Here is an 11,337-nt window from a genome sequence, read left to right as displayed (position 1 = left end):
AAACAGTCAAGATTCTAAGGTTACCTCTCAAACAGGAAGCAACACTTCCATTAGCCATGTAAGGGTAAACAAGCAATCTCTCGGTAGGGGTCATACAGAAACCGCGTAGTCTGAGGAGATTTCTGTGAACGGCCATGCTTATCATCTCCACTTCTGTCTGAAACTGAAGCTCACCACCTGGGGTGCGCTCTTCTTTAAGCCGTTTTACTGCCACAAGTGTTCCATCAGCAAGACGGCCTTTGTAGACTTTTCCAAACCCACCTCGACCCAAGATGTTCTTGTTGCTGAAGCTATCCGTTGCTACTTGCAGTTCTCGTAGTGAGAACCGCTTAAGCTGCCCCAAGTGAACCTCCGGGTCTTCCTCGGCTGCATCACAGAACCGAAAAATTAAGTATTACATACTAAACCAATTCTAAAAGGAAAGAAAGCTTGGTAATAGCAAAGTCATTGACTAACCAGGAACATCAAAGAAGAATTCTTGAGGTTTTCTTCTACGCCACCAAGCAAAAGCTAAAGCAGGAGCAGCAAATAGCAAAGCAGCACCAGCAGCAACTCCTCCTGCAATAGCTCCAGTAGCACTATATCCACCTTTAACAAAATTTTAAGCAACAAAATAGTCAACAACCAAAGACCTACCAGAGAAGGTAACCTATTTCCAATCAAAATCCAATAAGTTTCCAAGAATGAGTAAATCTCAAGATCTAACTTTACTGTCTGCTTCACTCATTACCTGGTGTAGGAATTGTGGGAGGTGGTATAAAAGGTGGAGGAGGAGAAAATGGGGGAGATCCAGGACAGGGACGGCTAGTAACTGGGCCGCATAAACCCAAGTTATTAGCAAAACTGTGCAGAAGAACACAACTTGTGAGGTCAACTGCTAATTATTTTCATATCCACCAATACAAGTAACAAAATGTGGGCAATGTAGTATGTATGTCTATTGATAAATATGGTTAAGATGATTAAAGGAATCTTTGGTTCAGACTTTAAATATAATAGCCTCTTGTGTTTGATCCTAGCTTTATTCTAGTTCCCATAATGTGAGTGATTAATGTTTAATAGTATGAATTCCATCAAACCTGATGGGAGTGAAAAGGGAGAAGGACCCATTGTCAGGAACGGATCCAGATAATTGGTTGTTCGACAGATCCCTGCATTTGCAAGGTAATAAGGAAAACTCAGAGGATCCATTAAGAGTGGAAGTTCAAAAGAGCATTACGTGAAGTTGAATTAGTGATACTTACAAAACTTGAAGAGTCGTGATATTAGTCAATGACAAGGGAATTGGTCCGGTAAGACTGTTATTGTTGAGCCGGCTATCCTTGCAACAAAAACTCATACCACATTACCACCTTCCCATTCAGAGTTCAGTCAAACAAGTTATGAATATGTTGTACTCGAGATTTGCCCTAAATAAATTTCTAATATAGCAAAACATCTGGCCAGTGCATGATGAGGAAGAGAAGACTAAGATGTACTTACAGAAAGCGCAGCTTGAAGAGGTTTCCCAGAGAATCTGGAATGGGACCAATGAAGCTGTTCAAGTAAAGATCCAAGCTTACTAAGTTTGTCAGATTTCCAAGATCACTTGGAACCGGCCCGGTTATGTTATTACTATAAAGCTCCCTGCAATTAAGAGTATCACATCCTCAGAAGAAACTTAACAATCTAATGACAAATGCATATTTACATAAATAAGTCCCAACTAAAATGACAAAACCAAATTGCCTGTAAACAGCATTTTGGCTACCATGTGTGAGAAATTACAATTCCCTGAGCAAAAATAGTTACGCAGAGTCAATTTTATAAATTCAATTTTTGATATAAAAGCAAAAACTTACAAGTACTGCAAGTTCTTGAGCTGACCAAGCTGGGGAACCAATTGACCAGACAGGTCTGCATTCCCAAGATCGCTGAAGAAGCAACAACAAACAAGATTAAAATAAGCTAAAAAGAACACTGGTTGGGTTAAATGCAGACAGAGAGATACTCACACTCTTATAACACTGTTATCGTTGTTGCACGTTACATGAAACCAAGTACAAGGGTTAACAAGTGTAGGATCCCAGCTTTGCAAGACATTATTTGGATCAACTAAATTAGCTCTCAAACTGTGCAGTGCATCACCTGTTAACATACAAAGCAAAAAAAGCGTAAGCCTTTTCCCAAAGAGGAAAATCTTACCAAACAAACCAACCATAGTATTTGCTTTTAGCCAAGCAAACTCTAATTTGCATATGCATTTAGTACCCTTGACACTAGCATTTAATATTTCTTCAGTTCAAGTTCTTCAAGTGACATAAACATAGTTACCAAAACTATACCGTTGATTTATCTGTCCTCATTTCTTCAGTTCATGTTCTTCAATTGCAGAACTCCAAACTATTCGTTTGATATAGTAAAAATGCATTGTGAATTGTGAAGAACTCTTTAAAGTTTTAAACTTTCAAACAGAATCAGATGCTAAAAAGTCCTTTTTAAAGAACAGCGACAGTGGCAGATGAACATATCTATTTGCTAAAAGTGCTTTAGATACATAAAAAATTAATAAATAAAAGATAAGAGAACAGTAATAAACCCTCCATGTTAGAAGAGGCAAGCCATAACGGATTAAACAGAAGAAGCAGTGAGATGAAGCAAACAAGACCAAAAGCTTCAAACTTTATTATTCTCCCCATTTTTTCCAAAAAAAAAGCAAAATTGCTCCTCTCAGATCCAAGTAAGACCCATAAAAAAACCCTAACTTCTCCAAATCAAACACAAACCATGATCTCTCCAAATTGCAGAGCTTTCAGATAAAGAGAAAGAGAGAGAGAGAGAAGTTACACTTGATGGTAGTATTACTCTCATTAATGACAACCGAGAAAAATGCCAAAGGGGAAAACACAAGTGGTAACAGCTACAACAGAAGTGAAAAAGGTGTGAGATTTATTTTTTTTTTGATGGGTTTGTAGAAAAAAAAAAAAAGAATTAAAGGGAAAAAAAACAAACTTTTTCAAATCTTTCCGTTGCTTTTCACTTTGAGAGCAAAAAGGTTTGGACTTTCTTCTCATTCTTAATGAATTGAGTTTTTTTGAGTTCTGTGGTTGTTTGTCTTTCAACGCAGCCGTCTCTCTCTCTAAAGCCTACTCTACACGAACAAAGTGATGGGCTCTCAATTTTTACTTTTTTAGTCTCCCCTCTCTCTGTCTTTGAAGTAAACAAGTGGAGAGGGAGGAAGAGAGAAAAAACAAAACAACCTCCTTTGAAATGTAAGTACAATCACTTTTTTTTTGGTTTTAGTTTTATTTTTCTTTGTCAGCTTGTAACTTATTATTATGACAACTTTGGAAACAAAAAAAATTAGAATCACAACTTTATTGCTTAAAAAAAAAAACTCCATTTTTGTTGACCAAAAGAGTAAAGTTTTGGTTCTTTGTTTTGGCAGTTCATTACTTAATTTTTAACTGTTACACTTTTTTTTTTTGGGTTACGTTCTTGGTTCTCTTAATTTTTAGTTGAAAACTTGTTTAAGAAGCCAAAAAAACAACAATAAATTTTAGTTTTATAGTACTTATAAATATTAAATAATAATAAAATAACGAACACGATTTGTTGACACTCGGGACTCAATTACTAAATTTAAGCACTATGCTCTTACTGAAAGCCTAGTTACGGCCTAATGATTTTTTTGAACATTAAACTGGATTTTAATAAGATTTTACAAATATTTATTTGTTATTTGTTATAGAAAACTAATTTTTATAGCTTGTGATCTAGGAAAACGTATAACTGGGTAAGAACTAAGAAGACAAAGCACTAGTTTATTAGCTAAGCTTCTTGTTTTATGGAAAAATTTCAAGAGTATTTGGCTTAACATTGTGTTTGCGCTAATTGCTTGAGCAGGGGAAGGGTTTTACTCTTTACTCGACCTTTTACCGGGGAGTAATAGAATTATAATACTACTTTAGTCGATCATAAAATCACGGATAACTTTTTCGAAATGGATCGAATACGTGTAATATACTAATATGTCAAATACGAGTAACGAGTATTAGTGCCAAGTCTTACGGCGTAATACCATTCATTACTTGGACCCTTATCACTAGACGGTATCGTTATACTGTCCGATTTGGTGTCACATAGCAAAATGGTGAAATACATAGGTAACAAATTAACAAGAACAATGTTTTTCCAAGTGCTTTAACAGTCACTAATCAAGATTGGGTTAGATAACTTATTTCTACTTTTATAATTTTTGATGCATTTCTAAAGGGATGATATTTGGTAAAGTTTCCAATACAAACTCACATGTGAAGGGATTATTATAGAAATAGGCATTTGTTGTGCTAAATCTTTGAAATTAAGACTTTTTGTCCATACTTATGAAATTAGGCATTTCTTATGATATTGTTTGACGATTTTACCCTGTATTTCTTTCTTCTTTCTTTTTTCTTCTCTGTTCCGACCAACACCATCACAAGAGACATTTCTTCACCACCAACACCATCATGAACTGAATGAATTAAAAGAATTTTGCTTTCATCAAAGCTAAACCCTAAGGAGATAATATCTAGAAAACCCAAGGGCTCCAATCATAAAATCCAATTGAATTAAAACTTCTAATTTATCTCTAAATCTAATTTTAATATGAAAATAACATGTCTTAAATTGACAAATCATGAATAAAATTAGTTGATAATCAACAAAAAGGAGGAAGAAGAGAACATAGTCATGAATATTAAAAAGCAAAGTCATCAAACACTTAGAAAACGTAAGGAAAAGAGAGGAGACTGGTTTGGTCTTCGAATCAGATTAATCAATCAAAAGTCCATTGGTTCTCTCAGTGAAACTCCTATTCTTCCTCTGGTGTGAAGTCCTTCTTGACGAGATCCACCAGCCTGAAATGCTAATGGTTTACGGCCGACCAAATTTTAGAAGATGATTAGGGCTCTTCTTTTTAGTCATCGGAATAGCCGGTAGTCGGAAAGACGCGAGCCATAGGAGAGATCTAAGCAGTCATGAAGGCATCTCTTTAACTCACAGTGGAGATTTACTAGTCTGAAAAAAAACCTCAGTCACGGCGGCGGGCGGAGAGAAAGCGAAAGAAGAGAGAGTTGAGGGCTATGAGATTGAATTGCGTTGCAATTAAAGTGAAGGTTAAAACTGTCTTTTCATTTCACAATAAATGCCTTTTTTCGAGAGTCCGGACTAAACGTCATAAACTCATAAGAAACTTAAAAAAAAAGTCTTATTCTATAATTGTTCCCACATGTGAATGTTACACATTTAAAGTTAGCCTTTATTTTTTTAAAAAATAGAGAGATAAACTAGCTACATGTATAGAAAAAAATAATAAGTAGAATAATGAAGGTGTTATGCAGGCTACAAAGCATATAAAAATGATGTAATAACAAAAGAATCCTACCCCTCTTCTCTTTATCTCTCATTTCACACTCCTGCTAAGAAGATAGCTTTCTCTCAAATTTGTAATGTATTAGGCTCCTATGTACAACTCTTTTTTTTATTATTATTATTTAGTGAAAATCCTTTAGTAAAAAAAAAACTAAACTTTTGAATGTAATATTTCGTGTAGTCTTTGTTGTATATGCCTATGGCTTTTAATTACCCGAACGGGATTGATCGCTAGTAGCTTACCCGGAAGCAGTTCAAACGGCTTCTTTTGGATATAAATAAAAACATGTGGAAAGTGACGTTAGAGAGTTGTAAAATGGGAAAAAGGATAATTTCATTTACGTATACCCTTTAAAAATGCAAAACGATGTCGTTTTGCTATGTTTTGGTTCAAACTCAAGACCTCACATATGTTTAGCATAGGACGTAACCAGTTGATCCCACAACAATTCTCGATAGTGTCATACAAATTTATTCATATAAATCTAAAGTGGCATCCATCGAAATCAAAAAAAATTATGGACTCCCGTGGGTCGAACCCGCATGCTTAGATATAATTAGCGTAGGACATACAAGTTGATCCCACAACAATACTCGATAATATCATACAAATTTATTTTTATAAACCAAAAAAAGATCTAAGTCCCAATTAAATGAAACGTCGTCGTTTTAAATTGGGGGAAAATTAAAAATCTTAGGGTTCTTCTTCTTCTTCTTCTCTCAAATCCCGATTTGTGTTTCTTCCTTCTACTTCTCCGGAATCGGCGACGAGAGAACCGAAGAAGACGGAAGAAGAAGGTGATCAATTCGAATGGAGAGAGGAAAGAGTGGGACGAAACGAAGAGATAAGGTAAATCGAAGTAGATTTCAAAGTCTGATTTTAATTTAGCTTTTATTTTAAGGTTTTGATCTTAGATTTCATGATGTAGTGATACCAAAGTGAAATTCAATGTCTACAAGGGAGGATACTGGGCAAAGGATTATAGAGGTGACATTTCTTATCTCGAAGTTTTAGAGTCGATAACTATAACATGTAATCCGGAAGAGTTCTTTGCTATGGTGTTGAATGAGTTTATAGGGGAAGGAATTTATGGGCAGATGCTGTGGTATAAGTTTCCATTTGAGGAACATAAGGACCAGAAGAGGTTGTGTAATTCGGATATGAGTTTTACAAAGATGTGTGATGCGGCCAGCTAGGTTGGAGTCTTTGATGTATTTATGGTTAAGTCGTCAGAGCATCCTCATGATGTGGTGATTACTGAGCCCTGTGATGCAGAGATTCGAGTTGAGAGGAATGTAGCCTCTTTTCTTGATGAAGACCCGGATTTTGACTACCATGACACACCTCCAAACTTGGATGATGAAGATGGGGGAGAGAAGTTTGTAAGATTCAAAAAGGTAGTGGTCAGCTACAGTTCAAACAAGTGTTTGACACTCTAGAAGATTTCAAAGAGTGTTTGATAGATTATGCTCTGAAGGGAGGATACAACATTAAGCTTGATAGATGGGGGAAAGAAAAAAATGGAGTTGTTTATTCAATGGATGGTTGTCATTGGAGGTGTTACTGTTCGTTTCATAACCCCATTGGCAAGTGGGTTCTTAAGACATATGAAGATGATCACAATTGCACTCTTGATGGGTATTGTAGGTTACTTAAGTCGGCTGTGGTGGCAAAGATGTTTATGGATGAGATAAGGAGTAACTTCTGATTATTCACCAAAAACTATACAATATGAGGTCCAAAAGAGGTTCAATATTATGATCACTCCTGATGTATGCAAGAAGACGAAGACAAATGTAATATAGATGATTCACCGTGACCATTTAGAGCAGTTCTCTAGGCTTAGAGATTACAAAGATGCAATCCTTACGTAAGTTATTTTTTTTAATGATTGCGTCCATATTCTAACAAATGTTTATGATTGTTTCCATATTCTAACAAATTTTTATATTTTTGTAGGACTAATCCTAACTCCACTGTGGAGTTAGACACTATCATTGGTGATGATGGATCAGAACTATTCTGAAGGTTCTATGTATGTTTTGATGTGATCCGCTGGTTATGGTCAATGTGGTGTCGACCCGTATTTGGTATAGATGGCTGTTTTCTCAAGACTACATTTAAGGGCAATTGTTAGCTGCTGTTGGAAGGGACACCAATAATGGCTTGTATCACATTGCTTGGGCTGTTGTTGATGTTGAGGATGAGGAGAACTGTACATGGTTCATAAGTAGCTAAAAGATGATTTTCATTTACAAGAGGGTCAAGTATTCACAGTTATTTCTGATAGACAAAATGTAAGTTATTGTTCTAATTTCATTTACATTTTATTGGCCTTTGATATTTGAATTTGATCTAATCTGTTACTTTTCATTTGTAGGGCTTGTTAAATGCAGTAGACAAGGTGTTGCCTCATATTGAACATAGAATGTATGCTAGGAACATCTATGGTAACTTGAAGAAGGTTTTCCCTAATCAAAATGAAGTGAAAACTCTGTTTTGGCGAGTTGGAGAAAGCTACACGGTGGCTAAATATGAAGCAAATTTGGAAAATGCAAGGAACTATGATATCCGATTATAAGATGCCATTATGCAGAGAAATCCGGAGAAATGCAGCTTAGCTTTCTGTTCACCTACAGCCAAATGTGTTGATGTTCACAACAACATATCAGAGTCGTTCAACAATATCATAGATCCAGCAAGATACATACCAATGGTTGAGATGTTGGAGACTATTAGGAGAAGAACCATGGTGCATATTGATTTGAGGAAGACTGTGGCCAGTCAGTATACAGGTCGAATCACTGAGAGGGCAAAAGAGATCTTAGAAGAAGAAGAAGCTAAGAACATAAAGTACTGCTCATTTGTCCCAGGTGGAGAAGGTAGATTCGATGTTCGTGAGTGTGGTGTAAGTTATAGTGTGAATCTTAGGCTGAGGACATGTGTTTGTAGAAGATGGGAAATGAGTGGAATTCCATGTCGCCATGCTCTACGTGTGATCATCGAGAAGAAGCTTAATCGTGAAGATTACATTATCGATTGGTATTTGAACTCGAGGCAGCAATGTATTTATAGTGACTCGATTGCACCAATTAATGGTATCTTGTTTTGGCATAGATCTGGTTATGTTGTGGTGCCACCTGCTGCTTTAGTTGAACAGATTGAAAACAGGAAATGTAAGAAACCAAAGCTGAAGAGGAAGAAAGCAAGGCATGAGTCTCCTACAAAAAAGAAGAAGAACCTTAGTAGAGAGAATAGGATCATGCATTGTAGTCTATGTGATTACCCTGTACACAACAACTTAAAGTGTCCTAATGTTGGAGTCGAGAGATACAAACCACCAAGCAAGACACCAAGGAAGAAGAAGCAGCCATCAATTGCAACTCAAGGAACTCAAGGAAATCAAGCAAGTGAAGGAAGTCAAGCAACACAAACAACACACGCAACACAAGACTAACTTATAATTTGTAAGCTTGTATGCTTGTTATGAGACGTATGGTCTGTTTTTTGTTTTTTCTTTTTATATGCCTTGTTATGGAGATTTCTTCAAACTTGGTTTAAGACAAGATTATTAACATGTTTTCGCCAATGCCATATGTCTTATGAGTTTTTTTTTCTTTTTTTTTTAAAAGCAATATGATCATTCATTCAATATAACATCATACATCATTCATTCACTACAACACATAAGTCCTTACATCATACATCCACTAAAACCAAATTCAAAAGATAAACCTAAAGAAGAAAATCAGCACCAAAGCAAACACTACGATGCTCTTCAAGCTACGAATCTGCATTTTCAACTCTCCAACCTCCTTCTCAACCACAGCATCACATACACAAGTATCCATTGTCAAAATGCCAATTTCTGTTTCACAAACATTGAAGTCTTTTTCCATTTTCATCGAAGCTCCTTCAAGCTTATTAACTTTCTCTATCAAGTCTTCAATCTCTTGAACCATACATGTATCCGTCCACTTGAAAACATGACCCTTGTTGTCCTGTAATATTTATCTAAAGCTTATAGACATAACCACAACCAAATGCGAAATTGACAAAACCATAACCATATGCGAAAATGACAAAACCACAACAATATCCAAAATTGAAAAAACACACTTACATGTTCTCCAAATGGACAAGCATGAAACAGTCTTTCAGGTTTTCTAACCGTGTTTGACGTCTTCATCACTACACTTTCTCCACACTGACACTTCCTAGGAAATCCTTTGAATCGCTCACCCATTCTCAATCACTGTAATTCGGTATCAGAGAAGAAGAAAAAGAATATTATTTAGGTTTATCGAACCCAATTACACATAAGAAGAAGGAAAAAAACCCAAATAAACCACAAATCGGGGTTGAGAGAAGAAGAAGAAGAAGAACCCTAAGATTTTAAATTCCCCCCCCCCCGATTCAAAACGACGACATTTCATTTAATTGGGACTTAGATTTCTTTTTGGTTTATAAGGATAAAATTGTATAATACAATCGAGTATTGTTGTGGGATCAACTGGTTATGTCCTACACTAATTATATCTGAGAATGCGGGTTCAACCCACGAGAGTGTGGATTTCCCACAATTTTTTTTGATTTCGATGGATGCCACCTTAGGTTTAGGTTTATATGAATAAATTTTTATGACACTGTCGAGAATTGTTGTGGGATCAACTGGTTACGTCTTATGCTAAACACATGTGAGGTCTTGAGTTCGAACCACTGGATTGTGGATTTTCAACATTTTTTGGGGAAAAAAACATAACAAAACGACGTCGTTTTGCATTTTCTATTGCACGTCAATACACACGTGGATTCTGAGTCAGCATCTCTAACGGTTGACTTTAATCTGTTAACGTGGACTGTGCAATTGGCTCAATTTTGTGGGTACATGTATGAGATTTGAAATGTATTAGGGTACATGTCTAAATTGACACTTTTTGTTTGTACAGACACCAATTTGCACTTTTGGGGGGTCTACGGGTATGAAATGGCCATTTTCCGTTGTAAAACGGCTGATAAGAGTACATCCACTTGTGTGTGATGATCAGTATGTGCATCGCCTATACTGATAAGCGATTGGTTCTCAGTTGGTTCAATTGCTGTGGATGTGCATCCAATTGGTTGTCAGTTTCATTCATACTAATCAGCGATTTGCACACACAAGTGGACTCCACTATATGTGTGTGCCATAGAGGGAATGAGGGATCCAAATCCAACCCATGGACTGTAACGCCCCCAGACCGTTCCTATGCCCCGGACGAGAGCACGGACAGGCCACGTGACACTACAGTGGGAGATCGCACCCGGGTGGTCCGGCCGAGGGACGGACGCTGCAGCTTCCCGACCAGTCCTCCTAGACGCGACTCCGCCTTCGGCCGAGGTTGGCTTAGGCTTTGCAACCCTCGCGGTCCTGGCGCGTTGTGTTGGCCTGAACAAGGCCAAATGTATCAAATGCAACTTGCCATGTTTCCCCAAAAACCAAATATATTACTTTAATAAAATATTACATTGAAAATTAAGTTATCAAAGCAATACATAATAGTTGGATATTTCCATAGAATACATTTTAGGAAAATATAGGGTTTTACAAAAACACAGAAAACAATCCCTATCCGGTACCCTAAGTTCGCTCCAGCTCTAGACTCTTCCTAGACTTCCTGCAAGACAAATAATTATCATGAGTAATCTTAGCCTGGGTACCCCATTCCTAAACATGCTTCTAATTTTCCCCACCCCGACTACCCCAACAAGGAAGGAAACAAGCAAAGCAAGCAATCAAAGCTACGCAACAGAAATGATAGCGAAAGCAAAATAACAAACAAGCAAGCAAAGAGGGTTAGTACAAGCAAGACTTGACTCAAACAACCTAGACTCTTTACTCCTATGGGATGAACAAGACGACTAGATTATAACAAGGGTAACTTGAATACTTTAGACTCTTT

At 36.7% G+C, this 11,337-nt stretch overlaps 2 protein-coding genes across 2 annotated transcripts; one reads left to right on the top strand and one right to left on the bottom strand.

The window, feature by feature from the left end:
* On the bottom strand, nucleotides 2-4,143 carry LOC104779083 (somatic embryogenesis receptor kinase 2-like; the record flags this gene model as incomplete). The annotated part of the gene is made up of 11 exons (XM_019240411.1): nucleotides 4,071-4,143; nucleotides 2,992-3,011; nucleotides 2,827-2,899; nucleotides 1,995-2,127; nucleotides 1,842-1,913; nucleotides 1,483-1,626; nucleotides 1,245-1,316; nucleotides 1,080-1,151; nucleotides 731-843; nucleotides 457-588; nucleotides 2-366 (listed from the first exon to the last, which is right to left on the bottom strand). Coding segments are annotated over exons 1-11 (1,269 nt in total), but the record flags the coding sequence as incomplete, so codon positions are not given.
* Nucleotides 7,201-8,852, top strand: LOC104779082. Its single transcript, XM_010503475.1, has 6 exons — nucleotides 7,201-7,265; nucleotides 7,355-7,395; nucleotides 7,521-7,610; nucleotides 7,673-7,692; nucleotides 7,776-7,859; nucleotides 7,992-8,852. Exons 1-6 carry the CDS (start codon nucleotides 7,201-7,203, stop codon nucleotides 8,850-8,852), a joined length of 1,161 nt encoding a protein of 386 aa, XP_010501777.1.

This window comes from Camelina sativa, chromosome 3, assembly GCF_000633955.1.
Source record: "Camelina sativa cultivar DH55 chromosome 3, Cs, whole genome shotgun sequence".
In the NCBI taxonomy this organism is placed as follows: domain Eukaryota; kingdom Viridiplantae; phylum Streptophyta; class Magnoliopsida; order Brassicales; family Brassicaceae; genus Camelina; species Camelina sativa.
This window is presented reverse-complemented; position numbering and strand designations above follow the sequence as displayed.

Coding starts and splice junctions, on each gene's coding strand:
- LOC104779082 (XM_010503475.1), top strand. CDS start 7,201: ATGATTCACCGTGACCATTTAGAGCAGTTCTCTAGGCTTAGAGATTAC. Junction 7,693..7,775: donor TTATTTCTGATAGACAAAAT/GTAAGTTATTGT, acceptor TTTCATTTGTAG/GGCTTGTTAAATGCAGTAGA. Junction 7,860..7,991: donor TCTATGGTAACTTGAAGAAG/GTTTTCCCTAAT, acceptor GCCATTATGCAG/AGAAATCCGGAGAAATGCAG.